A 27,382-nucleotide genomic window follows, 5' to 3' on the forward strand; every position below is an offset into this window, starting at 1 on the left:
ACAAAGCATAGCACAGCAGGGCATTTGTATAAAGCTTTACAGTGACAACAGAGGACAGAAAAGAGCTACTCAGTAGTAGTGATAGTTGAGTTCTCATGTGGCTTCTTCAGGTGGCTTCATGTCAGCAGACTTTCTTTGCTTTCCACAGGGAAGATCGTTTGTGAGGGAGAATTGGCCCAGAGGCTGTTTCTCCCTCAGCTTAAGGCCCACTAACAAGCTGATCTGACTAATAAGCCATCAGCCTGCATTTGTAGACTATAAACATTCGAGCTGGAGACTGTGGGAGAGCAGAATGTGAGGCTGGGAGGAACATCTTAATTGCTTTCCCTTCCGAGATGACTGTCTCCTAAACAGAAACAACATGTAGAACAGGCGGAAGCAGATGGTAGCGCTGTCTAAATTCCCACTACTCTACTCACGTGTCACTGACAGTGTTTATCTAGTGATTGGGACTTTAATTATAGCTTGATCCAAGTCTTAATATATGGTATAGTATTAATGTTTAATAAGAACATTATAATTCTTTTTTTTCAGTGATGAACCTCCAAGGTTTTAGTGTCTTCTTAATTTTGTTTCTGTTATATCTGGAGATTGCATTGTGTACATATCTATATGAATTCTGATTTTGTAGGCTTTCTTCCAGATCTCTTTTTCTATGCTCGATAAATTAATGGAAAGGGAATGAACAGAAACATATGATATAGCAAGTGGAAAGATAGGCTTTTATTCTAATTGCATATATTGTGTATTACTAGGCACTAAGAGCTATGCAGGCTACAAAGTTATATAAAATGCATCTCTTGCCCTCAACCACTGAACTGATGAGTGGAACCTTGCTTTCTAATCCCTGGGGGGCTCCTGAACTAGATTGGTAAGTGTTCCTTAACAGTGCATCCCAACAAAATGAATCCCAAAGTAGTCAAGTCCAGTTTTTGAGATTTTGGTAGCTAGAATAATGAGATAAGACTAATAATACCAACACTGATACAGACCATTGAGTGGTGGGATAAAAAATTTTGAAGTAATATATTCTGGATAAAGTTGAGGGAGGCATTTCACAACTCAGCACAAAGAAAAAGTAAATTTGAATCAGTCTAACACTTTAAACAGAAGGGTGCCTGCTCTTTTTCGATAGGTGGGAAATGTTTATGGTAAAGATAAAGGGGGGGGGTATTTTATTCAGTATATTTCTTCCACTTAGAAAGCTCCTTTTTGCTTGGCCTGTGAATGTGGAGAGAGCAAAAGAACCTACTAGTAGATTAAAGGGAAAGAAGAGGCTAAACCCACGGCAATTCTATAAGGCAGGACAAGCTGGAAGGGAGGTGGAGATACCAGTAGCCTTAACAACTGAATAAATAAAGCCTTTCCTCTTAAAATATATTTATGAAAAACTTATCCAACATTAAATATTAACAAAGAATTAATGAAAATATCCCAAACACTTTATCTTCAAAGGAAGCTCCCACCCCCGTTTAAAAATGCTGTTTAAATCTCAGAATCACATCAGATGTGATTCAGACATAAACTAGTATTGGTCTCGGGGGGTGGTAAGTACTGCAAGAAAGCTGCTAAGTGGGCATGACCTCCAAGTGAGACTCTTCTGTCACCTTTTATCAATTCATTGGTAAGAAGGACCCAAAATTTAGCAATTTTGTGATTGAACAGATTGCTAAATGTCAAACTCCCTCAGTAAGACCTGTACATATGTGGGAAGAATAAAAAAAAATTGAAATCCATTTGCACTGGATTCGATTTTGGCATTATGCAAATACTTCCTCTGCAGGGCCTCCAGTGAGAAGGATAATACCTTCCACCTGGCATTGACTCTGAGTGGCTTTGTGAATTCCTTTGGTCTATTATGTTGGTTGGTACTTTGGCTTCTTCGGCACCCAGCACCAGCTGATGCCCTGATCTGAGTCCCAGTTGGACAGCCTTTATTGCTCAGTACTGTAGCTGTCTCCAGGGCATTGTTCTTGAGACTTCCAACAGCGCAGATTTGTGTAGTTGGCCCATCTGGACAAGATCTGTAACAAGTAGAGCTCTGTGCAGTAAGCTCATCTCCATAGTCCACCCCCACTGTCCCCGCCTTCGGGCTGCAGCAGCCTGACACCCCAGCCCCTTCAGGGACAGTATCAAAGAGATACTCTCTGCTTCTTTCAAAGGGGTATTGCTTGTGGCCTCTCATTGATTGGCACTACCTGGGCAGAAATAGGAACACAGGGGCTCTCTTTTCCCTTTTCAATTTAATCTCCTCCTATAAATGAATTCTTAAATTTGATTCTTTGTATGTGAGTGCTAACATGTCTGGTAAAAGTAATTTCTAGATCTGAATATGGTAATACACACTGTTAATCCTAACACCATGAAGGCTGAGACAGGAGGAATATGAGTTCAAGGCTAGCCTGGGCTGCAAATAAGTACCAGGATATCTTAAGATATATAGAAAGACCTTGTCTCAAAAAAAAAAAAGAGAGAAAGAAGAAAGAAAGAAAGAAAGAAAGAAAGAAAGAAAATGGAAGGAAAGGAAAAAGAAAGAAAGAAAGAAAGAAAGAAAGAAAGAAAGAAAGAAAGAAAGAAAGAAAGCTAGGCCAGCTACCTTGGTCATTCCAAAGTACTGTCTCCCAAATCAAGGGTGATCAAAGGGTATCTCAATGAATAAGATAAATTCAGTAAGAAAATGGAGAAAGAAGGCTGGTCTTGTCTGTGTACTATAGAATTTACATTGACCATTGGACTTAATTGACTTGAATTAGGAATGTATGTGGAATGGAGAAACAATTAAGAGCTGAGATAGAAGAAAGGGAGAAATGGGAGAAAGAAGGAGGGGAGTTGGAAGGGAGGGAAGAGAACTCATATTACATAGTTAATTATTATTCTGGACCCAGAGAAAAGGACACAGTATTTTAAGAGGTTATTTGTCTGTGTGTTCCAACTGCTATCATCATATCTGTATTTTTCTCATCTCATTTCTCTGTTCTTCACAGATCACTTCAGCGAATACATTGTACTAGACCAGTGCATCCCTATGACACAGAGCGACACACCAACCCACTCTATCCTGACCTTTCTTGTATCTGAATCCTATGAAGAAGAAAGGGAAGCACAAAAAGGGTAAAGAAACAACCCAAACTATGGCTCTCTAAGTTGTACAACTACAACCCGAGGTAGGTTGAGTTCTCTAGATGCCTAGATAGGGACACCCTCTGCATGCTTGGTTTCTCCTCAGGAACATTGAAGCCTACGCGATTCAGAACAAGGTTTTATGGTGCCATTATTCGCTTGCCAAGAGGAGGTGCAGTTAGAGATTCCTGGAAATTAAGAGACTTCAGAGAAAAAGAAGAAAACGTAAGCGTCTCTCTAAATATTGCTTCTGAACTCTTCCTAGGTTTAGTACCTTTCATTTCCCCTCTTCTAGATGATCAAATGCATTTCTTAAACAATAAGCTCCCCCCCCCCCACACACACACCTTTTTCCTACCCAGCAGCATAACAAAGCCTGTGGCTACCCTAATTAAGAACTAGAGAAAATACTTCTGGGACAAGGAAGTTTAGTTAGATCTAGAAGGGTAAACTTTCTGAGAGTCCTAGGTTTTTGCCCCAGTTCTAAAAATGGTAGCTTTTCTAGAAGTGAACCTCTCTGCTGGACCAGTCCCCTAGCCCAGAGCAGCCGGTGACTGCCACATCCTTGTTAAGTAGTGGGAACGCGTGCTTTTGTCTCTCTCTCAGTAAGGGCCTCTGACTAGGTCATTTAGAGAAGTACTTGTGGACTAAAAGGACTCCATATCTGAGCTTGCAGTGGGAGGGAGAGAAGTGCCAAATAAAGGGCAGGCTCTGGATGGGAGTAGGAAAGATGAAGATGACCAAACCCAGAGTCCAGTAGTCTAAATATTCTTCACAGAGGATCCCCAGCAATGACAGACAGTCACTCTGGCATCAGGCACATGGACAAACAATGAGAAATGCAGAGTAAGCAGGAAATCTGGATTGAGTAGATAAGCCGTGTTTGTAGTATAGCCACTGTTGGCACTAGGCAGTTCTAGTATAACTTGGGAACTGGTGGTTGAAGTTATGAGGGGGAAGTCAAGAAGAAACTGTTGAAGCTCCTGATAGAGTTTGATGGAAGGGAAAAGCCCACCCGGGTGAAAGCAGGAAGCCAGCAGCTGTATACTATAGCCCCCACCCTGTTCACAGTGCCTGGTGCATGTCTTCCGACCTTAGAACTTTATAGACAACCCAATAGAAGATATTGAAGACAAGAAAAGTAAAGGGAAAGACAGCCCTGGAGATGGTGTCAATTCTCTTGGCTCGGTCCACATAGAGTTTCCTCATGGTTTCTCCCTCCTTTTGAAGAGGGGCTGGAGGTTGGGGACTATAAATTCTGGAACCTTCCATTGGACCTCCATCCCTTGCTTGTAGGCAGTGTCCGAGGCCATAGCCACGAAAATAGAAGCGGCTTTCTCGTATGATGTCTTCTTCCTATAATTGCAAGAGATAAAAGGTGGTATTTGAAGCCAGAGTAAAAGCCAGACCACTCATAAATGCCTCATATCCAATGTCATACAGACAAATGGCTCACTAAACTGGCCCACTACATGCTTTTTGTTGACCACAAAATTATATGCTAAGCAGCTATATGTTGTGCATAAGTGATATGATTTCATTACCTAGTTGCCTTTTGAAAATGTGTAACATCATTTGGAGTCATCTAAAACCACCAAAGTGTCAGCATCTCAATGTCAGATTATTTCTGACAGGGAAACAGAACAACAGCCACAGTGAAGCTGAGATATTTTGACTTGATGAAATTGACTTCAATGAATTTAAAAAGCTTTAGAATTAGATTGTTTGGTATATAGTACTTTTAAAAGTGATTTTGACTTAAAGCTAAGAATTCTAAAAGTTCTAAGTGACCAAATGAGCTAGACAAAGTAGGTTACAGTTGCTCACTCTTCAAAGAGCTGTATGATTCTTTACAAATTAGCTGATCTTAAAAATAAATAAATTAATTAAAAAAAACAAATAAGCTGATCTGAAAAGGGAATCAGTAAATCTATAATAACACTTATTACCCAATGTGCATTACATTTCTGTAGAATGTATGTCTTTTGATAGACACATTAACAGAGAGGAGGTGTGTTTTATATTTTATACAAGTAGTGAGCAGTATGTTGTAGACAGCAGAAAGTCTATTAATACAACCCCTGACTTACAACATTGAGTAGCTGTGCCACAGCTGGGAAGCAGAAAGTAGGGACAGAAAGAGATAAAAGAAATAGATGGGGTCTGGGGGAGAAGAGGGAAGAAATACCCATATGAGAAATATGTCCTTTAAATAGAAGATGATTACATAAATGAAAGTATTGAATTCTCTGCAGGAAAAGCTTTAGCTAAGAGATTGCCTGAAATGAAATCTCCTTTCTTAGGATGTTTTCACCTACCAACTCAAGTTTACCCAGAACTGCGGAGGCTCCAGAGACTAGTAGTCTCTCATCGCTAACACTGGAGAAGTTCAAGGTAGAACAGGAAGAGTAAGTCACCCTAGTTACCTGATGTAGTTCTATAAATTATAAGCACAAGATACATGTATATTGTGTGGGCTTGCCACATGTGTGTATATATATGTGCTAAACATTTTGCACAGTTCAAGGGACATGGAGGGATCTTTATAACAAGGACTCTGCGGCTACAGAACCCAACTGAAAAGTTGTTTTGTAGATGAGATATTGGTATAGCTGGTCATAGTAACTCCTAACTATTACATCACTCAAAAATGAACTGTTAGGAGGGCAAGTCTGCTACTGGGCTTCAGTGGCACACAAACTCAGGCCAGAAATTCACAAAGAAACCCTATCCCTTCCTCTGCCATCTGTTAATTCATATATAGACTTGTTCACTACTGTATTCCCAGTGACAGGTGCCATGCTTGGAACCTAATAGACACTCAGTAGATATCTGTTGAATGGACAACTGGGCTAATGAACCACATGCTTCAGGACATAAGGAATGGAGTAACCTTTTGTTTTGTGATGCCCATATCTTGCCAGGGTCCCAAACTCAAGAGTCCGCTCAGAAAGGGTTCTCACTCAGTTATGAAGCACTTCCCCCACTGTACAATGGCTCCGTAGCCTTTGGCTTCTCCAAAGGGAGTAGCACTTTGAACAGAGGAAAAAATTAAAGTCTGCGCATCACAGAACTTTGCTGTCCTACTCTTGATTTATCAGGGTCTTCAGGGAGAGTTGTATGTGTGTATATATATGTTGTATGTATGTATGTCAGAGTGAGTTCACTACCCTGCTCTTCAACTTGGACTGGTTACAGTTTGGCGGCCTGAAGGCTTTGCTCACTTGCCATTTTAGCCTCTGTTATCAAAGATCTTGATTCATCTCACATGCGTTCTGCAATTAATTTTCACACTCTTTCTACAGGAGAGGTTTGCTGGGTCCATTATACAGGTAAAGAACCAGAGGCAAACAGAGTATCTCAGAAGGAATTGAAAAGTGAGAGCGGTAAGTAAAGTTTTTTAAAAGAATCCTGCTAGTGATCGAGTTCAGGACCTTGTACCCCACTCTTCACTAACCCAACTAGAAGATACAACTACAGAATATAGGTATTGAGAGAAAAACTTCTAATGGAGAAAGTTAGATCGAACTGCTAGTTCTGTTTTTATAAATCCAATTTTTCTCCTTTTATCCAGTAAATCTGAGGGAAATTATTTGGAAACATTTCCCAGGCTTAAAAATGTAATTTCATAGAGAAGGGAAAAATATATCTAGTAAAGTAAGCTGCTCTTGGCTCTTTTTAATTTTAATATGTATCTTTTATGGTCCAGGAAAGATGAATACCCTAAAATCCAAGGATAAAGAGGCCTGGGTTTAGATATTAGATATTTACGACAGATTCTGAGTGGTAAGTATTTATGTGTTGGGGAGTGTCAATGTGCCATTCAATATTACTTTGCAATTTCCATGGTTATTGAAATAGAATTGAATTTTTCTGCATATCTAGGAGCAGAGTGCTGAGAGGCTAGAGAAGGAAGCTAGACCCTAGCCAGCCTGGGAAATAAATGCCCAGTGGAGAAGGGGTATGAAGATGGGAAGGAGTGATAAATGTCAGGGGAGACAAGCAGGATAAGAAATTGGAAATGGAGTGGAGTACTCAATAGCGGATGGAGAGGTGAACAAGCTTCCGAAAGTAAGTTCCCGAGAGGATTTGCTGCTATTTTGTAATTTTTCTAGTTCTCAAGTTATTGTATTAATAACATCAAGAAGTTTTGTCTGTGCAGTTTGACAGCCTTTGCCTTTGGCTGCTGTGTTCAGAGCCAGGGGCTAACCCTGCAGGGATGGTGAGAATCCACCCTTTCCTCTGAATCATTTAGACCATCTGGGAAGACAAAGCAGAAGCATGTGCAAAACACCCACTATTTTTGGCAGCACTGCGGGAGAAGACCACTATGTTGGGGAGACAAGTGGTTGAGGAGAGGTTAGAAAGACAATGACTAGCCCTAGAGCTAGACGGACAGTTGACTGGCTCCTGAAGAACCCTGTCGTGACCTTGACTCTGGGCTCCTGAGAATTATAATATTTCTCTCTTCTTCCATTGGGTTTTCCCAGGCTGAAGGTTTCTAGTTCTTTTACTGGAACATCAAGGCCCCAAAAGAAGGTCTAGACAAACATGAGCTCTCTGTCAACTTCTTTAGCCAGTTTAGGGCATCCAGGATTCCTGTTTAGTACACTGGGGTCACATTAGCTTTAGGAAGCTCAAGAGAGGGGTATTATGGCACAGATTTGGGTTTCAGGCTTTATTCACATTAATAATAAGCCACAGCCCACTTTTAGGCAAGCCACAGTGTCCTATTTAGGCATCAAGCAACTACTAAGTAACTTTGTAATAACTATATGGTGGCACACTCTGTTATAAGCACATGCCAACCTGCATATAAACACGAGCAAACAAAATGTGGGCAGTAGCTGGTTGAATGGGCACAGGATAGGAGGTGGGACTGAGGTCAAGCTGAGTAGCTCTGTGGTAACTAGCAATCTTTGTTACTGGGACGTCAACACAGGCATGTTAGGTAGAAAAGGGACTCTAGACTATTTGATGACCTGCTGTTCATTCCTAGGAAGGCAATGTTAAAATGCATCAAAAACTCCTATGAATGATTTTGGTACCTGCAGACAAGTTTCACACAACTAAAGAAGAGGTCAAGATAGTCTAAAATAATAAAGATACTATTTTAGAAAAGGGATAATCTGTTTTCTTTTCCTCTGCTAACTCTGTACATGTTTTCCTGTCCCCACTATGAGGCAATAAGTCTTTTAAAAAACCCAACTTTTTTCGTCATAATACCCAATCCAAATTCCCACTCCCTCCCCTCTTCGCATTCCCTCCACCCCAACCCACCCACCTTCCATCCATTCCCCAGAGAGGACAAGGCACACTGTGACCCTGGGGAAGGTCTAAGGCCCTCCCCACTATATCTAGGCTGAGCAAGGTGTCGATCCAAAGAGAACAGGCTCCCAAAAAGCCAGCACAAGCAGCAGAGGCGAATCCTGGTGGCAATTCCAGTGGCCCCTCAGTCTGCCCCAGCCATGTAACTGTCAACCACATTCAGAGGGACTGGTTTCATCCCATGCTTGTTCCTTCCCAGGCCAGCTGGTGTTATAAGAGTACTACTCAGCAGTAAAAAACAATGACATCTTGAATTTTGCATGCAAATGGATGGAATAGAAAATACCATCCTGAGTGAGGTAACCCAGACCCAAAAAGATAAAGATGGTATGTACTCATAAGTAGATACTAGCTATAAACAAAGGATAGTGAGCCTATAGTTCATGATCTTAGAGAAGCTAAGTAACAAGGTGAACCCAAAGAAAAACATATAGATCCACCTGAAAAGTCAAAATAGACAAGATCACCTGGTAAAATGGAGAACATAACAGTGGAGGGAGAAGGGAGGGGAAAAAAGGAAGAGGAGGGGAGAAGGGAGGAGTTGAGGAGGGAACCATTATGGGGTTAGCAAGAAACCTGGCTCTAGAGAAATTCCCAGAGATCCACAAGGATGACCTCAGCTAAGACCCTAAGCAGTAGAGGAGATGGTGCCCAAACTGGCCTTGCCCTGTGGTCAAACTGATGAATATCTTAAATATCACCATAGAACCTTCATCCAGCAACTGATGGAAACAGAGGCAGAGACCCGCAGTAGAGCACTGGACTGAGCCCCCAAGGTCCAGTTGAAGAATGGAAGGAGTGAGAATATGAGCAAAGAGGTCAAGACCATGATGGAGTCACCCACTGAAGCAGTCTACCTGAGCTAATGAGGCAAGAAGTCTTATGGAAAAATGTATTCAAAGAAATGCAATTGTAGATCCATCCACTAGAGGGCTCACTATTTAGGACCCGTGAATAAACTAAAGAGCAAAGAATTGGTATTCAGAAAAATATACATGAGACAGGAGCCGTTTTCCCCAGAAAGAAATGTGAAATCATGCAGTTTGTGTGATCATTAGAAGTCATATGGGAGGGGTGCTCTAGGAGCAACCGAGGTGGGAGTTGGGTATTAGGAAGAACAAAGTATTACTATGTCTCTGATAGGCTAGAGTCAGAATTTGTGTGTGTATGTGTCTGTGTGACACTGTGGATCAAATTCATGATTTATGTATATGCTAGGCAAGCACTTTGCCCCTGAGCTACATCTGCTGCCCCCTAGAGTCAAGATTTTTAACAGTAGGTTTGGTTAATTTGGTTTTTGTCCTCCAAAAGTACTCATGTGCTTGGCTTTTTGGTTTTGAAGCCTCTGGATTAGGCAGAAAACAAGGAGTCAAAGCTTGAGACATTGTGCTTCTAAAGATTAAGCAACCAGGAGCAAGGCTTTTGATTTTTCTGTAATTGGAGCTTGCTTTTTTTTTCTCTGGGTAGCTCAGACATCTCTGTTGTCATGACAACTTACCTAGTGCCTATTGTCTGGGCAATTGAGGGAAAACTGCTTCTGTTGTCATGACAACTTCCTCTTCTATCTCCCCCCCCACCTTGGTGATCACTCTGCTATGGAAGGAATGGGGCTAACAAACAGGAGTGAGGAAGGACACCACTCAAGCCTAACAACTCCGAAGTGTCTGTTGAAGATCAGCACACATCCTACAGTCAGAAGAGGCAAGTAGTGATCTTTCAATTACAATTCAAATATAGGGACCATCTTACAGTACTCCTCTTGAAAGGTACTAGTGTCTGACTCTGAGTTCTTGCCAGTAGGATAACTTAGAGTACCTTCCTTCTTGATATAAGGAAAACCAGAAACAACGATTATTATTACAACTAGAAACTGAGTATTGCAGCTCAGATGGAAAGGGATCCTGGTATTTGGGAGCCCAGGAGTACCACAGAGTCACCTTAAGTGTAGCAGCTTATAGTCCTGCCCCAGGAAAAGGTTTTCCCAATGTAACAACTCTACTCTGGCAAGGGAAGGTTTCCCCAGCAAAGTTGTTACAGTTCTGCTCAACTCGGCTCTGCTCCAGCCACTCCATTCTGGTGAAAGAAGACCTCACCCAAACCTCATTCAAGAGATTTATTGGGAGGGAAGAATCCAGGAGGGTGGCTGCCTCTGCCAGGGTGGGAAAAGAGCAACAGCAAACTCAACAGGCACAGGGCTTATATAGGGCTTCATAGGGGTGAAGTTTTTCCAGGGTGAAAATTTTCAGGGTGGGAATTGGTCAGATTTCAATCCCTGAGTTTGGACAATCTCAGATATTGGCTGGATTTCATGTTCAGGGATTGGTTGGTTTTTGTGCTGAGTTGATCAGGGACAGAGTGTGTTTCTTTGGCTCCCATTTCAGGACCAAAGTATGTTTTTTTTTTTTTTTTTTTTTTTTTTTTTTTTTTTTTTACTGACCCTTTTTAACCCTTTGGCTCTGGATTCAGGGCCAGGGTGTCTTTCTTTCACTGGCTCTGGTTTCAGGGTCAGGGTGTGTGTTTTGGCTGGCCCTTTTTACCCTACAGTTACTTCTGAAAGCAGTAGCATTTGTGCTAAGTCAATAAGGATCTAATACTGGCAAATATGCTTTTGTTTATTTATTTTTTGAGACAGGATTTGTATGTAGTCCTGGCTGCCCTGGAACTCTCTCTGTAGATCAGACTGATCCCAAACTCACAGAGATCCTCTTGCCTCTGCCTCCCAAGTGCTGGGATTAAGGGCATGCACCATTATGCATAACCTTGGTTAACATATTTTAAGTGCTTACTATATGCCATACTCTTAATCCCTCCACTACCTTATAGGGGTTAATGTCCCATTGGATAGATAAAACAAACAAGTATTTAATTTTACTGTCACCAGCCTGGGACTAGAATCTGGGATTCCTGGTTGCCCAGTACTAGAGCCCTAGATTGGGACTTGGTTTGTGGGAGGGTTAATAAAGAGGAAGGAGTTCAAAGGAGAAAGGAAGTAGAACCCTCCCTGTTGGTACTCACCATGCGTTGCCGTCTCTGCCTTCTACGAAGTCTCATAAATTCCTTGTGCTGACGAGAGACAAAATTGACGGCAGCATACTCAAGCAGGGCAGCGAATACAAAGAGTAGGCATACAGCCATCCAGATGTCAATTGCCTTCACATAGGATACCTGAAATATCCATCAATAGAGCAGTTATCCTTCTGGAGTCCTTCCATAGACTATTCAGTGGATTTCCAGTCCATATCAATTGCTTGTTATTGTTTAGTTTTATCCTGAAACTTCTGTGATTTAAATAAGTATGTCATGATATGGATGCCTATCTGAAGGCCATGTCAATGAGCCTGGGCTCATCCTTTCTCAGCAGCCTCCACCCTTTGTGTCTATGAGCCTTTCCTCCCTACTCTTCCTGTATTTATTCTTCCTGCATTCCTCTTTTGCCTTCTGATTCTTCCCTTGCAGTAAGTAGCAATCATCAAAAATCATATTTGTTGGCTCTCTGGTGTCCCCTGAGTTTCTCATAGCCACAGTGATAATTGGGGAGAGTTCACAATTCCCATGTGAGGTATGTGGACATTTAATACTCAGAGAGAAATGCTCTTCTAGCAGAGATCACTTAGTTAGAAAGGCGGTATTAGGACTGGGCAATTCTGAGCTTTCAAATCAATGACCTTGACAGTTACCTAGGTACAGGTTTACTGGCAGATAGGAGCTCCTCCATTCCCATCCTCTGTTGATCCTGTGAAGTTTGCTGCTGCCTTTTCAGGCCTCCCTGCTAAGCCTCCATCTCTCACCTTGGACAGAATGGCAGAATCCTGAAGGAGTGCCACCTAGCCTTTGTCGTGACCTTCAGTAATGGCATCCACCCATCTGGTTCCAGCTGTGCTCCTCTAGTACCTGCCCTCGGCAGCTTTTAAGAGTAGTTGACCACCAACCTCTCCAGGAACATGTTACAGCTAGGTGGTTCTAAGAGAAGGGACAGAACTTTAGTATATTAAGATCCTTTCACTTCCTTAACCAGGGGCATTCCCTGTGTAGTTTTGAGCTCTCTCCATATAGCTTCCTGTCAGGAGCAGGATTCCTGAAGAGTAACTTCTTTCTATCAGCTTCTGCACTACATGGCACTGAAGGTGCTGCAGATCCTGGGGAAGGAAAGGTTCCATGGGGTAGGTTTTCTACTTGTTAGCTTTCTGTGATAGTGGAGATTGACCTCATGACTTCATATATGCATAGTGCTTTACCAGTAAGCTATATCCCTATCCTCCCATCTTAGTGGTTCTTAACTGGAAACAACTGCTCCACCCACAAGAGCGTTTAGCAATGTTTACCAAAAAATTTGGCAACATGATTTTAGAGTGATGCTAGCTACTGGTGCATCATGGGTAGAGGACAAGGATACTGTTAAGCATTCTAAAGTGCATACCATTCTTCCCTCTAAAGCATACACACACCAGAACTATCTGCTCCAACTGAGGTGTTAAAGTTGGTAAACCCTGCTTTCATTTCTGGACAGTTCCACAGAAAGAGCGAGTAGTATTGTGTTACTGGCTAACTCTGATTAAGAATTCCTTGGTGCTGTCTTCGCTCTGCCACCTGTGAAGACAGCATCTCATGTAACTGTCTATCCGCCCAGGCCCACTGGGATCTCAGGGTTTTTAAAGACCTTCTATGAAGATCAGTAATGAGGCAGTTATAAGGGACAGTAATGAAGGGCTTTAGCCTGTTAATAAAAGGTACACCTTATGTGTTTATGGCTTATTAATAATAAATGTGTCATTAATACATTTAAAAAAAGTCCCTGTGATCATATCACAACCCCCCAAGACCCTTTGGAGGTTCTCTATAACCCTTGTGATCTAGATGTGTTACACTTACTGTCTTTGATCTCTGCCTACCTCTTTAGCCTCAGTGTGCCGCTTATAACCTATGATCCCGCAACAGTGAAATATTTCAGTGTTTTTAAAGAAACCAGTCTCCTCTCCTCTCTGAGATTTGGCAGAAATTTGGCTTATTCTTTAGCTTCCACATAAGATGCTCTATTTTTGCGAGGCCTTCCATAATCATCCTAGTGTTTATTTTCCTCCTATATGGACTGGCTTACCTAGATCTCTTTAGCATTCATCACATACCTAAACATTTCTTTCACTAGCCTGAGCTTTTCCATGTCAGGAACTATTTTTACAGTGTTCAGTGTTCTATCCCCAGTACCTGAGTGCTTGGCACACAAGAAGTAGTTTTTGAATGAATGGATAGAAGATGTAGCGATGTGATTGTCTTTGCCGGCTCCTACTTGCTGTCTCTTTCCTTCTTTCCTTTCTTTGTCTCATGAGCTAAAGGCAAGATATAGAGAATTTTATCCTCCCTCCCTAGTGCAATTTTATATCATATCTTTCATTTAGCTTTTCCTCTTGCTGCTGTGGAAATCAAGAGCCTGGCAAAGAGATGGAAATCAGTGCCTTTAGGGTGTTGCACAAAGCAATGAAGGGATGGTTTCTGGAGACTATGGAGAAAGACTACCCTAGCTGAGTTTCCTTTCAAAGAAATCTCCTTTGCTCTCATCCTAGATAGTACAGTTATGTTTTTGGGTGGGAGTGTTGTTGCTATCAGATGCCTCTGGCATCTCCTTTGTCTAATGTTGCACAGTCTCAGGGTCCATGGATCTGGTTAGCAAGACTAGTCAGTTTAGGGTCCATGCCTGAATATTTTGCCTACTGGCTAATGAGGCTATTCAGAAGTCACGAAAATATGACAAGTAGTAGTCACGGTTGTAAACAAATAACCTCTTAGCAAAGTTATTTCTCTGTATTAGGAAGCTCTGCCACTTTGGAATGGATGGATAGTGCTCACTTGCAAGGGGGAACCAGAAAGGAAATTCTTTTCAAAAGAAGGCATAAATTGTGGTATCTTCCTGGGTTACAAAGAATCTTCTTACTTGACAGAGATAAAAAATTGGGGCAGGGCTCTTAATGCAGTGATCCCCATATAAGGCTATTATAATAAGTATCATAGCCCAGACTGGCCCAATGGCTCTCCTCTAGAGATGAATGTAGTGTTTTTTCATTTGTGTTTTAATAAATAAAACTTGCCCGAAGATCAGAGAGTAAAACAGCCCCACTGGTCAACTTTACAGACCAGGCAGTGGTGACACACACCTTTAATCTCAGTGGCCACATACTCTATTTTTCATAATAACCCCATGGAGGAGGTAGAATTCTTACTTTCATATTATAGGCAAGGCAACTGAGAGACACTTTACCCAAGGTCATACTATTAGTAAATAATGAGGCTGGGATTTAAACCTAAATGTATCTGCCTGACTCTGTTCTTCTACATTTAAATGCCCTACAGCAATTTCATAAACATGCCATCAGTATCCATATTACACATTGCTTAAGTCTCCAATAAAGAAGTTGTATTTGGAGCAACCAATGAGAGATAGCATTTCTCAGGGCCAGATTCCCAACAAATCGGAATAAGAGGGAATATATTTAAGGCAAGAGTTATTATTCTTCCATGACCTGGTCCGTAGTATGTGCTCAACAACTATTTATTGAATGAAACAAATGACTTCACTTCCTGATTTGCTCTGAGCCTTGCTGACCATAAGGACTTTGAGGTGACCTTTAACTTCCCTACATGAATACACATTGCAGGGAGAACTGTTCTTAGTCCTATCAGCACAAATTTTTCTGCATAGTCAAAACATTAACAGGCCCCAGATGATCAGAGTCTACTGTCTTTAATTGCTATTATATTTGCAACCTCAAAATATTCTCCTACCCCCAAAATAAACACTATATTTAGAACACTTTGTAATAGTACCTTACTTATTAAAGAAAGAGGACAGAATTTGGTTCAAAACGCAGCTATTTCTTTGGTTGTTTCTGGTCAGAATTGACCTTGAGGAAGTCATCTAACCTCTCTGATCTTCATTCTCACCTGTACTCTGTGAGAATGGAACTTTCTATGTGAGAAGGGTCTTTTGATATGGAGCATGCTAGTATTTCCGAAAGAAAATTAAGTAAGGCACTGACTCTGCTCATTCCCAAGCCAGCAACATTCACACTGTTAATGCTGTTATTAATAGTACGTCATGGAGAAGAGGAGATGTTGGATGCCAGCTATTGCTTATCCCCAGTTATAACCTTAAATCCGGGGTAGAAAGGGAGTAGCTCAGTGCGGAGCATGCGATACATGGGAAATCGGGGCTTGGTGTCAAGCAGGCTCTCTTGCGTATCTCTTCACCTTGGGCAAAGAGGCCCTCGATCCAGAGCTCTGGGTTGTCATGGTGAGGACAGTGGTGATGCCGAGGCCTACACGGGCAGGGGCAGCATCCATGTTGATCCAGAAGGAGACCCAGGACAGGATGACAATGAGTAGGCTGGGAATGTACATCTGAATCAGATAGTAGCCCATCTGCCGCTCCAGGTGAAACTTCACTTCTATGCAGGTGAATTTTCCTGTAAGAAAGAAATGAAGTATTAGGCTCTGAGTCCCCAGACTGCAGCTTAGCCTGAGGGAGTGTGGGTCAGGAATAGGGCAGCTCTGCTGAACCAACCTCTGGGATCCTCAGCTGGCCAATAAATGATACTTTCAAAATGGCCCCAGGTAATGCCAGATACTGTACTATGAAGGCTCCCAAATCAGCCATAAGGATTGCCTTCTTGCTCCCAGAATTTTAGCATAGAGCATAAGATCTTTCAAGTAACAATTCCAGAAAGAGGATAAAGAATAAGAGGGCTCCAGACTCAGACTCTCTGGGGTTGAATCTCGGGTTTTCGCTTAATAGCTATGTGATCTTGAATAATTCACCCAAGCCTTTTGATTGTTACGCCTTTTGTTCTTGAGACAAGGTCTTTTTATGTAGCCCAGGGCAACATCAAATTTGGAATTCTCTGCTGTACCACCATGCCAAGTTCTACCCAAACTTTTTGAGCTAGTTTCCTTGCCTGGAAAGCAGAGTAATTAGCAATATCAACTCCATCATTGGGCTGTTAGAAAAGTTAAATGAAATACTGTAGTCGAGGTGCTGAGCACAGAAGCTGTTTCTACTATTAAATCATCGTTATGAAAGAACTAGTTTGGACTTCATTTATATCTCACCATCCTTCCTTGTACTTGCTCATATCCCTGAATCTCTAGCAATAGCTGGAAGAAACACTCCCTGTGTCTTAAGCAAGTGAGAAGAGCAAGCTAGTATACAATGGGAAAGGATTTGCAACAGAGATCAGCTCTGGATACTGGAAAGCAGGTTCCCATAGAGGATAAGGAAGCACTATGCTGTTTCACCATAAAAAATGCATTGGTTCTAGGCACATATCTCAGCGTTCTTCCTTTTTGCATGCCAGCCCTCTTTAATTTAGCCTGCTTCCCACGACTCTGAAGCTAAGAAATATTCATTAGCAGCTTTTCTCAAAACTAGAGACTTGGGATAACACAAGAGGAAAAGCAGATTTGTACAGCCATCTCCATATTCATTGGGAGATGGCTTTCAAGCCCCCCCCACAGATACTAAAATCTGTAGATACCCAAATCTCTTATAGCAAGTGACATCACATTTGTATTTAAATGATGCATACCCTTCTATATACTTTAAATTAGATCTGTATTATTCATTTTAAACATTTGTGTGTGTGTGCATCATATGTGTTGAAGTTGGAGGACAACTTTTATTAGTCAGTTCTCTCCTTCCACCATGTGGAACTGGTGGGAACTGAACTCAGCTCATTTATCCTCTGAGCCGTCTTTTCAGCTCTAGATTACTTATGATATAACATAATGTAAGTTCTATGTCAATGATTGTTACACTGGATTTTTAGGTACTAATGATAAGGAAAAGTCTATATCTGTACAGCACAGATGAAATTTATTATTAATGCTTGTGTTCTGAGGTTGGATGGACCCTTAGACATAGAACATGTGAACATGGAGAACCAACTCTGTGCTTTGATGTTATTCTGACTAAGGCTTAACTCCTATCTGATTACTCAAGATCAGTGATTTGAACTGTTACTGCTTCGGGCTTTGGCATGCTGTATGATTCTATGACCTCCTACTCATTTCTGAGCTCACCGTGGGCTTCTTCCTGTGACATGCCTTTATTATATATTCATATTCTCTTCCTGTGCTTTCCTTCATTCTCTATTGTAATAATAGTGTGGGTTTTAATTATAAGATTAACATTTGTTTAATATAAAAGAATAAGAGACGGAATAACATTCTTAAGCTCATTATTTATCAAATCACTACTAAGTGACTGGAGTTTAATACTTTAAATCCTGTAGCACTTTTTGGGGGTGGGTAAAATGGTTATCTCTCATATTACAGATAAGGGTACTAAAGCATAAAGAGATTAAACTAAATTTTTCAAGGGTACCCAACAGTATTTAAAAAAGCTAGAATCTAAACTCAGGTTTATATTACTGAAAAGTTCTTGTTTTATACATTGTATCATACTGCTTTAGAAATATTTAGTAGTAGTATTTCCTTTCAGGGTTTTTAAATACATATTTTTGCTTTATTTTTATCACAGTATAGCCATGTTTTTTATGCAACATTATATCGTATCCCTTTTGTAGTTTGTGTTTTCCCATGAAGATCTAAGAACTGTGAAAGTATGACGCATACTATTTTACCATGACGGCATATTGTTTTACCAAGTAGGCACACTGTTTAATTTACTTCTACCCTATGGGTGGATATTTAGAGTAATTCCACGTTTTTGTTAGCACTAAAAGTGGCAGAGAAACCTTAGTGACTAAAGCCAGTGAGATATTTTGTAATATTTTCCTAAAATACATTCTAAGGGTAGAATTCTTGTATTAAATAAGTAGGGAAAAATTAGCTTCTAGACTAACATTTCTCAAAATGTAGTGTTTCCTGAACTACCTGTATTACAGGCCTCATGATACTTGTTAACATGCAAATTTCTAGACATTTCCTCTAGTATATGTGATCAAAATCTCATAAGAATCAGTGTTTTTAAAAGACTCCCAGGAGAATATATTGAGTACAGAAGCTTGAAAACAATTCCCCTACATACAAACTGCCATTCTCCCACCCAAGTTTCTACCAGTTTCTAGGTGTAGTTTCTAAATTCAAGGAACTGTTCCTTCCCCACTCCCACACAGCTAAGTTGCTAAAGGGTATGAGGAAACAGCAACTATTAAGAAAGCTGAAGGATTGAGCTGTCCAGTCAGGAAAAAAAAATAACAAAAAACAAAACAGTTCCTCTCCATTTCCCATGCTCCACATTCAGGAAAAGAAGTTAGGTGAGGAGAGCCAGGCAGTGGATGTGACTGCAGAAAGTGTGCCTGGTCGGCTGCCTGCTCCCTCTGGCCTGGTTCCTCTCTATTTGTGCACAGCTCTTGACACCTCCTAAATGTAGACTTCCCTGCTTCCACAGGAAATTGGCCCTTAGAAAAATGAGACCCTTTGGCTGCTCATTGTCACAGCCTCTTCATTCTGCAGCATATGAGAGAGATACAAGCATGGGGTTTGGGATTGGATCTGGATTTGAATTTTAAATTTGACATCTTGTAATTGTGTGACAACTGATTCAAACTCTACCCCCCTTCATACCTTTTTTAAAAATTTATTTTACAGTTATTTTTTTCTACATGCATATGTGCGAGTATGAGCATGTCTCAGTGTGTGTGTGTGTGGCGGTCAGAGGACAGCTTGTGGGAGTCAGTTCTCTCTTTCCACAATGTGGGTTCTGGGGATGAAACTCAGGTTGTCAGTTGACCTGCTGAGCCATCTCTCTAGCCTTTCTGTGTTCTCTTTATGAAAGTGACACTGACGGCCTCTGCCGCAGTGAAATATAAGAAGCGTGTAGCATCGTATCTCTTCTATTCTATTGAGCCTCCAGTGGGACCTGGTTGCCTTGTCCCCTTGTCTCTCATTTTGAGACCCTCTAGTGCCTTATAAACGATAAACACCTGCCTGAGTCTTACCTGTGTTGTAATGCTTGGTACAATAACCTAGATCCTTCTCGTCCCGCAAGATAAATTGGGGAAGAGTCAATCCGTCAGCCACTTGGACAGCAGGAGCATCTTCTAGCCACTCAAATACGAGGTCATTCATCGTGTAGCCAACTGCAAGTGGCAAAGGTATCAAAGAACTTCAGAGTGCATGTTTTAGGTGAGGACAGAGGTGGAGTTAGTTAGCAAGGGTGCATAGCTGGGAAACAAGGTTTGGGGTTTAGAAATGGCACTCTAAATCTTGGAAAAGGGAATGTTTCTGAAGAGGGCATTTCCTCAATTGTCTTACGGGCTTGAACTAAATGAGCAAGTCAGAAACATCCTAGATTACCCTACTATGTACGTCTCAAGCTTGGTAAATGCCTAGAGAGAAATTACTCTGTTAGACTTAGGATATAGGCCAAGAAGTTTGGAAAGATGTCATGGACCCCAGCTGGGAACCTCCTGGCACTTCTTAAACCCAGAGGAGTAAGCATGTGTACCAAGCACATGTCCTGAGCTGAGCCTCGGAGCCAGGGCTTCTGCCGCTTCACCTCAGGGAAGAGAGAGCTATTTCTGTCCCTCCAGTCATGCATGGGAGAATGTGGTCACAGATTCCTAGCCAGGGACTTGAATTGGAAAAAATTGAGACTTAATAGCTGAGGATGCCAAATTGCTCACAGATTACCGGCAGTACATGAAGGCTCCTGTCACAGACATGACTGTGTTCTCACATGTAAGGGCCGACTGAGGGTTACAGTATCTAGAGAGGTGTGCTGTAGCTCTGTGGCTTCAGACGGGTCATCTTAGACCAGATTCCCACATCTACTCTTCTGTCAAATGAGGCTAGTGAAGGCTCCTCCACCAGGTTTTAAAATTGTGAGGGTTGATGAACCTGCCTGGAAAGATGGCGTATGAATTCTAGAGGGTGGACCATGGTGTACTTTCTTTCCATCACTGTTCCCATGTGCTACAAACAGTGCAACATGTTTTCTTCTCTGAGGGATGTCTCCTGATCTCAGGTTTATCTCACCCAGGTGACAGAGTGAAAGTAAATGATAACCTATCCTTGCCATCCTTTGGCTTTCTGCACATTTGCCTGCCCATATAGGTTGACACCTTTGCATAGAGGACCATGGCTGACTTGGCCACTCTAGACACTGTCCTGTGTGCCTGAAGCTGCCGCCTCATTCTTTCTAATCACTCTCTGTATTCATGGAGAATCAGAGCTCCTAGTGTATCTCCATCTTGCCCCAAGCTGGCATATATGGGCATCTTCAGTGTCTTAATCCTGGGAGGGTCAAGGTAAAGCTACTTCAGGGACTGCAGGAGGAAATGGGAACAGAGGAAACACCCTTCAGAGAGTGTCCATGGCCAGTTGAAGCACGTTTCTTCAGAAGGCTGGGAGTCATTATGTTGCCCAGCTCTATGCAATAGTCAGCCCAGAAAGTAATGTGGGAACACAGAAACCACACTGGGCTAGGTGGCAAGGAACCTTGGCTTCTAGTCTCATTCATGACAAGAATTGATGACGTGTGCTTGGGTAAGCCCCTTCATGTCTGAAATATCATTGGAGGATATTGACTAGCTGTTAATCTAGGCCTTGCCTTGCTGTTCACTAGAGACACTTACAGCTTTCCAGCTGCATCGTGCAGGTCTGGATGTCCATTGGGAAGTTCTTGAGGTCCATTGGGCAGGACAAAATGAGGGTCAGTCTGGTGGGAACAGAAAAAAAAGTACGTCAGTTTACTGGGCTGGCACATTGTATAGCATGAACCATCTTCCTACTCTTGTATCTCCATCTGGCTGCTGCTTCTTACTACAAAGTCCCCTTGCTATATATATACTAGGTGCACCTGATGCTGTAGAGCACATTCCCATTCTTGAAGATGCGGAGTAACTTGTTGTCTGTGGTCACCTCATGGAAGTTGGCCCCTTTCTCATTGGCAAAGAAGAGGTCTGGCTTCCAGATAGAGTCGAGCATGGAGGGGTCTAAGTCCAGAGAGTCATCAGGATATTCTCGGTAGGCCAGACGTGGGTCATTCCACTGCTGCCGTAAGAAGACATTTACCCGGTAGTCCTGGAAGGGTGGCAAGGAGGGCCTATCACAGGCGGTGCTTTTCCCAGGGGTCCAGTAAGACCAGCATGAGCAGAAGGGCCATGAGGAGGAAATGCTGGAAATGCAGCTTGGGGCGAGTAGATATTTTCCAGTGGAAAAAGCCCACTTTGGCCAAGTATGGCAAAGAGGGGAAGGGAAATACATTCATTTAAATGTCTATTATATACCAGACTCTCAGCTAAGTGCTTTTTTTTGTAGGACTGGAGGTTGAACCCAGGTTTGTGAGCATGCTAGGCAAATACTGTATCACCCAGCCACTTCCTCAGCTCTAAGTGCTTTCCTCATAAGCATCGTCTTAGTTAAGCCTCTCGTCTTTCTTGCATAGAGAATGGTTTCATGATCTGCACTTTGCATATGGATAACAAAGACCAGGAAAGATTGAAGTCAACTTGCTTAACATGTCGGTGGCAGAATTAGAATTTGAACTCAGGTTTTCCCGATTCAAAAGCCTGCACTCTGCATTGGGTTACTTCACATATCTGATGAACTGTTCTTGGACGAGTTTGCATTTAGTTAGGGACAACTAAGAGTAACCTCTCGGTCATCAATTCCAATTTCCTGTGGCTTAAGCTGTGATCACAAAGCAGGAAGAGGGCAATAGAAAGGAAATGCCTGCTATCTGGTGAGCTTCTCCCATTCACATGGGAATGGAAGTGGGGAATGGGAAGACCCCTTACCATGGTGGTCTCAGTGACGGAGCCAAAACTGTTGATGAAGATGTTGCAGGTCACATTCACAGGTGGGCCTAAGGGTAGCAAAGCACAGCCCATTGGCAGGGCATTCCAGAAAGCTGAGCCCAGGTTCCAAAACTCCCACTCCGAGCTGCAGATGAGCTCACTGCTGGGAAAAGACTGACAGCTACCTGGACCCAGAGGCAATAGGAAACAGAGGCTCTTTCTGAGCTCTGAGATCTAGCCTCAGACTTCCAGTCTTCTTCCTTAAGGCTGGCCACCAAGTACTGGCTAAGCAGTGTGCCACCCGAAGTAATAAGCATGGAGGAGATTTTAGTAGATGGATGTTTCTTACCTTTGAAATTGGGCCTAATCCTGGCATCATATCCAGATGTTCGTCCCATCAGCTTATCCAAGAAATCAGAAGGGGACATGAGCTGGGACCCTTTGGGCCCAGATTTGACATCCTCTTTTGCCAAAGCCACACTGGGGAACAGGAGAAGGAAAGAAGTTTGAGGATAGTTGTTTTCTACATTTATCACAGAATTTGCTTTCCCATCTCCATCCCCCTTTGATGAATCTGCCCCTCAGTCAGGAACAGAAGAGAATGGGTCTCTGGTGTACTGAATGAGTAGACAATCAGTTATGAGCTAACGTGGCTGCCCAGCAATAGTCCTGGGAAATGCTTTCCCACAGATGGGATGTTTTCGCACTTAATTCTCAATAACATGGCATTAGGCCTGTTATTTCCAATTTACAGGTGAGAAAACAGGCTTGAAAGGTAGTTACTTGCCCAAAGTCTCAGAACTTCTGAGTGACGTAGTTAGGACTCAAATACTGGACTAAGGACCTACTTAGTGATCTTTTCCTGAAGGAGCTTTGAAAGCAGTCAGAGAAGAATAGCATCTCACCAATGTGTTGCTAATGTAGCCTAGCCAAGGATTGGAGGGGCTTTAGGACAAACAGCTTCCCTGAGAGCTGGTGTCAGTTGCTTGGGCTTGCTGTGAGATTTGTAGGACTTAGGACCCAGCTTCTGTTGGGGGTTGGGGAAGGCTTGGTTTGTGCCATTTTCTTCTTTCTTGCCTAGCAAGGAGCTATGTTTAAGTATAGGGTCGTGGCTAATACAGGCAGGTGAATACAATAAATAAACAGTAATCTGTCACCATGGGAGAGTTTCCAAACAGAGTGATCATACTGAGGTAAACTCCCATCTTTCTCTACCTCACAGCTTGCTTTGGGGGAAAATGTCACTATGTTGTGGCCTGACATAGAATCTAGCCTCTTTCTTTGGTCAGTTTTCCTCCTAAGAGAGCCGAGGAGCTAGATCGATGGATACAGTGCTTGTTGCACAGGCACAGGGAACATCACGGAGACCCCCAACACCCAGGAAACGATCTGGTGGGCATGGAAGCACCCTTGGAATCCTTTCCCTGGGGAGTCTAGCTCTCCCGTGGCAAGCTGGATAGGTAGACAAGCTGAAACTGGCTAGATATGGGTTCAGCAAATGACCCTGCCTCAATATATAAGATAAAGAATGATCGAAGAAAACATATGACATCAGCCTCAGGCCTCTATACATGTATGCACACATGCATGTATACCCACACATATTTGTGCCCACACATGTGCAAACACTTATACACACATAAACACAAGTTTTCTTCTAGGAGCAGAAAAGCCCTTCCATTTAACCGTTTACTTGTGTACTAGCCAACACATAGACTAAGGACCAGGGACTCTGCAAAAGCCGAGCAGGGGTAGATGGCATGACTGAACTCAGGCCAGACTCCTGGCTAGAGCAGGTACTTTATTGATGCATCTTACTGCCATCCCCACAGCTGCCACGGGTGCTGCACTGTGGGACTGAGCATCAGGGTGACAGCTGCCTTTCTGTGTCCTAGTCTCATTTAAGCCAGTGGCTCCCTTTCCCCAATAAGTCTGTGTTCTAGTCAGTGATTGATAGACTCATTAAAGGGTCCAAGGCACCATATTAAATGCCTCATAAGCCTTATCTAGGTTAATTCATACCAGTCCTCCCTGATTATCTCTTACAACTGGCTCTCTATATCTAAGGGACATTGGTTCTAGAACCCCTTTGTAGGTAATCAAATTTTCAGATGTTAAAACGGTATAGTGTTTGGATATAACCTGTGAATATCTTCTTGTATACTAGTAAATCATTTCTACGTTCTTACACCTGATGCACCGTGAATGTTATACACATAGTTGTTTAGAGAATACAGACAAGGAAAATCCAAATCACACCAGCAGAGGTACTATTATATGTCTTGTATCTGTGATACTTGAATCTTAAGATTTGGAACTGATGGATATGAAAGTCTGACTGTACATAGATTGGAAGATAGGGGACCAATAAGGGGAAAGTGAAGTGACTTCTCCAGGAGCCTCCAGCTAGTGAATTGTAAAGCCAAAATTCAGAGCCAGAGCCGGTAACCTCAAGCCTCAACGTGTCGGTCATAGAACTATTACAAGGCAAGTAGCCGAGAATGATCTATCAAAGAACCAGAGTGAGGAACAGTCAACACCTGTCCCACCATGACTTCCTAGACTTCTGCCTTGAATCCCCAAAGCAGGCAAGAATCCCTTGCCCTGGAGACAGAGGCCACCCTGGCCCCCGGCAGGAGCAGCCAGAGCAGGTGGCTTAGGCAGGCTGGGGAAATCCAAGGAGGTCGGTAGTAATGCTGGGCAGGCAGAAGTCGGCGCCTTCACCACAGGATGTCCACACTAGCCAGGTGCGCTCTGCTGCTGCTGCTGTTGTTGCTTCTGTTGGCCATCTGCCACCTGCCTGCTGGGAGGGCATATGGCCCTGCCTATAGAGTAGCCAGACCTCTCTACTGTCCTCAGCCTCACTCAGGTCACCTCCACTAGGCCCTGTCCTAGAACTCTAGGATAGGCTATGAATCTTCTGTCTATTGTCCCAAACCTGTTTTGGTCCCCCATCTCCTGAGATCACCTTATTTAAGGAAACAAGACCAAGAGTTACTTTGTGAAACCACTCTATCCACTTTTTCACTCCTGAAAGTTCGCAAACACTGGCAGGAGCTAGACAGGTCAAGAACTCGTACAAGGCCCTTGGTTGGTGTAAGGAGAGAACTTTGACTCAGCTCCTGCATGGCTGAGCAACCTTGAGCAGGTCACTACCCTTCTTTATCAGCTTCCATCCATACAGTAAATGGCTTGAACTTAGGACTCTTTAGAGCCCCTCTTCCTCCAATGACCTCCAGTTTCTGAGTACACATGCTGCTTCTACCGCTTGTTCGTGGATCTTGAGGCAGTCTGCCCTCGACTAGGGTCAACTCCGTGACCCCTTTATGTCTGTCATGTCTGTATCCTTTCAGCTCCTCGGAGCTGCCATTCCACTCTGAGCTGCTTTCACTTCCACACATACTGGCCCCCTTTACACCCCTTCCTGCCTGCCATTGACTGTCCACAAGCAATGGGGCAGAAAGCGAAATGCCCCAGGCCACCCCTTGGGTGAAGGGGAGGAAGACATTGCTCCGACACTCTTTCCACTTTGTGAGCTATTCCTTTGAAGAGCAGTTCAGCCAAGCCATAGGCATCATTTCTACCCAGTGTACCCTGTCAGCCTCGACTAGCTCTTGTGATCATGGGAAGGGGCAAATGCTCAGGGGACGTTTACAAGGAGCCCCAAGAATTTCTTGCTTGCAAACCCAGGGAATGACTGCTACCTGGTTCCTCTAAAAGGACAGTGAGCAGCTATGTATACAAGGGCAGGGAGAGCTCAGAAAGCTAAGGTTCAGGTAACCCAGCTCCATCCTGCAGGGATCCTGTCGCAAACCTGTGCCACCTGCAGCCTCATTGGCAGGCATCTGACAAATGTTCCTGCCATTTTAGGGATCCAGCTGGCAGGGAGATGATAGGGTTCAGTTACAGGACAAGCGACCTCCATTTTAGATTTTAGGACTCAGCTACCTAGCCCCTACCCACGCTCATGCAATTCATTCATACAGAAGAAGCTCCACCCGCACTGGGGCCCTACGTCTGTACTGGACAGCTCCTGGGTCCTGACTAAGGAGGGTACGTCTTCCCCTCATGCCCTCCTGACTTTTTTTTTCAAACTTAGAAGAAAGTGTGCCAGCTACCCCGTCTGTTAGCACCAGCCCCCAGTAAGTGATTGCATGCACCTCCTTCTCACCCCCACTGAGCTCACCTGAGGAGGACCTTCCCTGGCAGGGTCCAGAGAAGAAGGAAGAGGGTTGCAGGAACAAGAGTTGCCATTCTGCAGGGACCTTGGAGTCCTTTCTCAGCCTGGCTGCCAAGGTGAGAGCAAGTATTCCTGTGGGAAAGGCAACAGTATAGAGCCCGTCTCCAACTTGGGCTAGAATAAGGAGCCTGTGTGGCTGGGTTAGGAGTTGAGCCCTCTTTCCTCTCCTGCCTCTTTTCTTCCCTGTCCTTAGCAGTCAGGGTCTAGAACTAGTCCCCTGGAACTGAACCTGACACGAAAAACCCTACCAGCTCCAGCTCCGGCTTGCACTTGTCTTGGACTGAGGAGGGCCTCAGCCTGCCCGTCAGGGAGCCAGAAAAGATTCTCTTTGGGTAGCAATCACCCTGCAAACCCTGGAGAGTCTTGGAGGGGAGGGAGGAAGGAGACGAGTAGAAAGATGTTTCCCTCCCTCCCACATCCCCCTAGATGCACCCTCCGAAAGCAGCAATTTAAAGGCACAGTCGCCAGCAGCTGGAGTGGGGTTCCCAGCTTGTCTGAATACTGGGGAGGAGCTTGGGATGCTGAGCTGCTGCCTGGGGGAGAGTCTGAGGTGTCAGGTCCAGCCTCCAACTCTCCAGGAGGAATGCACACATAGGCCCCTTGTTACCCCTGTGCCCAACAGCTTTCTCTTCAGCCTGGAGCCAAGATGGGGCACTAGAGTAAAGTCTCAATGCTTTTTCTAAGGGGAAAAATACCCCAGAGGGGTCATGGGGGAGCACCAGGGTATCCTAAAAATGTCAGCTTCAGGTCAAACAGGTGTAGAGGGGTTGACTGCAGGGGCTGCTTCTCTGTACCCTCTGGATGGAGGCACAGAGCGTGGCAGCCCACAGCCTGCCCCCCTCTCTCTTTCTTCTTCCCCTTCAGCCTGGTACCTATGTATTCTCTCTCCTGCTTGGTTTCCCTCCCTCAGGTAATCTTTGTGGAGCCTGGCACCTGTTTGAGC

At 43.4% G+C, this 27,382-nt stretch overlaps 1 protein-coding gene and 1 long non-coding RNA gene across 2 annotated transcripts in view; one reads left to right on the plus strand and one right to left on the minus strand.

Annotated features, from left to right (window-relative positions):
• LOC121436891 overlaps nucleotides 1-9,205 on the plus strand; it is a 24,283-nt gene extending 15,078 nt beyond the window's left edge. Inside the window, exons 3-9 of the long non-coding RNA XR_005972852.1 lie at nucleotides 2,985-3,111; nucleotides 3,227-3,345; nucleotides 5,424-5,528; nucleotides 6,426-6,506; nucleotides 6,830-6,906; nucleotides 7,006-7,191; nucleotides 9,155-9,205. This is a non-coding gene — a long non-coding RNA (uncharacterized LOC121436891). The remainder of the gene's footprint in view (nucleotides 1-2,984; nucleotides 3,112-3,226; nucleotides 3,346-5,423; nucleotides 5,529-6,425; nucleotides 6,507-6,829; nucleotides 6,907-7,005; nucleotides 7,192-9,154) is intronic.
• On the minus strand, nucleotides 4,186-26,453 carry LOC121436888 (glycine receptor subunit alpha-4). Its single transcript, XM_041636790.1, has 9 exons — nucleotides 26,386-26,453; nucleotides 22,549-22,679; nucleotides 22,200-22,267; nucleotides 21,260-21,483; nucleotides 21,036-21,118; nucleotides 19,398-19,538; nucleotides 15,688-15,902; nucleotides 11,464-11,613; nucleotides 4,186-4,476 (listed from the first exon to the last, which is right to left on the minus strand). Exons 1-9 carry the CDS (start codon nucleotides 26,451-26,453, stop codon nucleotides 4,186-4,188), a joined length of 1,371 nt encoding a protein of 456 aa, XP_041492724.1.
• Between the last annotated feature and the right edge of the window lie 929 nt (nucleotides 26,454-27,382).

Source organism: Microtus oregoni, unplaced genomic scaffold, assembly GCF_018167655.1.
Source record: "Microtus oregoni isolate MIOR12 unplaced genomic scaffold, Mior012 000050F_006, whole genome shotgun sequence".
NCBI classification, from domain to species: Eukaryota; Metazoa; Chordata; class Mammalia; order Rodentia; family Cricetidae; genus Microtus; species Microtus oregoni.

Bases quoted from the DNA above. Each gene is read 5' to 3' on its own strand.
- LOC121436888 (XM_041636790.1), bottom strand. From the start codon at position 26,453: ATGGCAACTCTTGTTCCTGCAACCCTCTTCCTTCTTCTCTGGACCCTG. The intron at 22,680-26,385 runs GTGAGCTCAGTG...CCTGTTCCCCAG, and splicing joins CCAGGGAAGGTCCTCCTCAG to TGTGGCTTTGGCAAAAGAGG. The intron at 21,119-21,259 runs GTGCACCTAGTA...TGTTCCCACCAG, and splicing joins AATGTGCTCTACAGCATCAG to ACTGACCCTCATTTTGTCCT.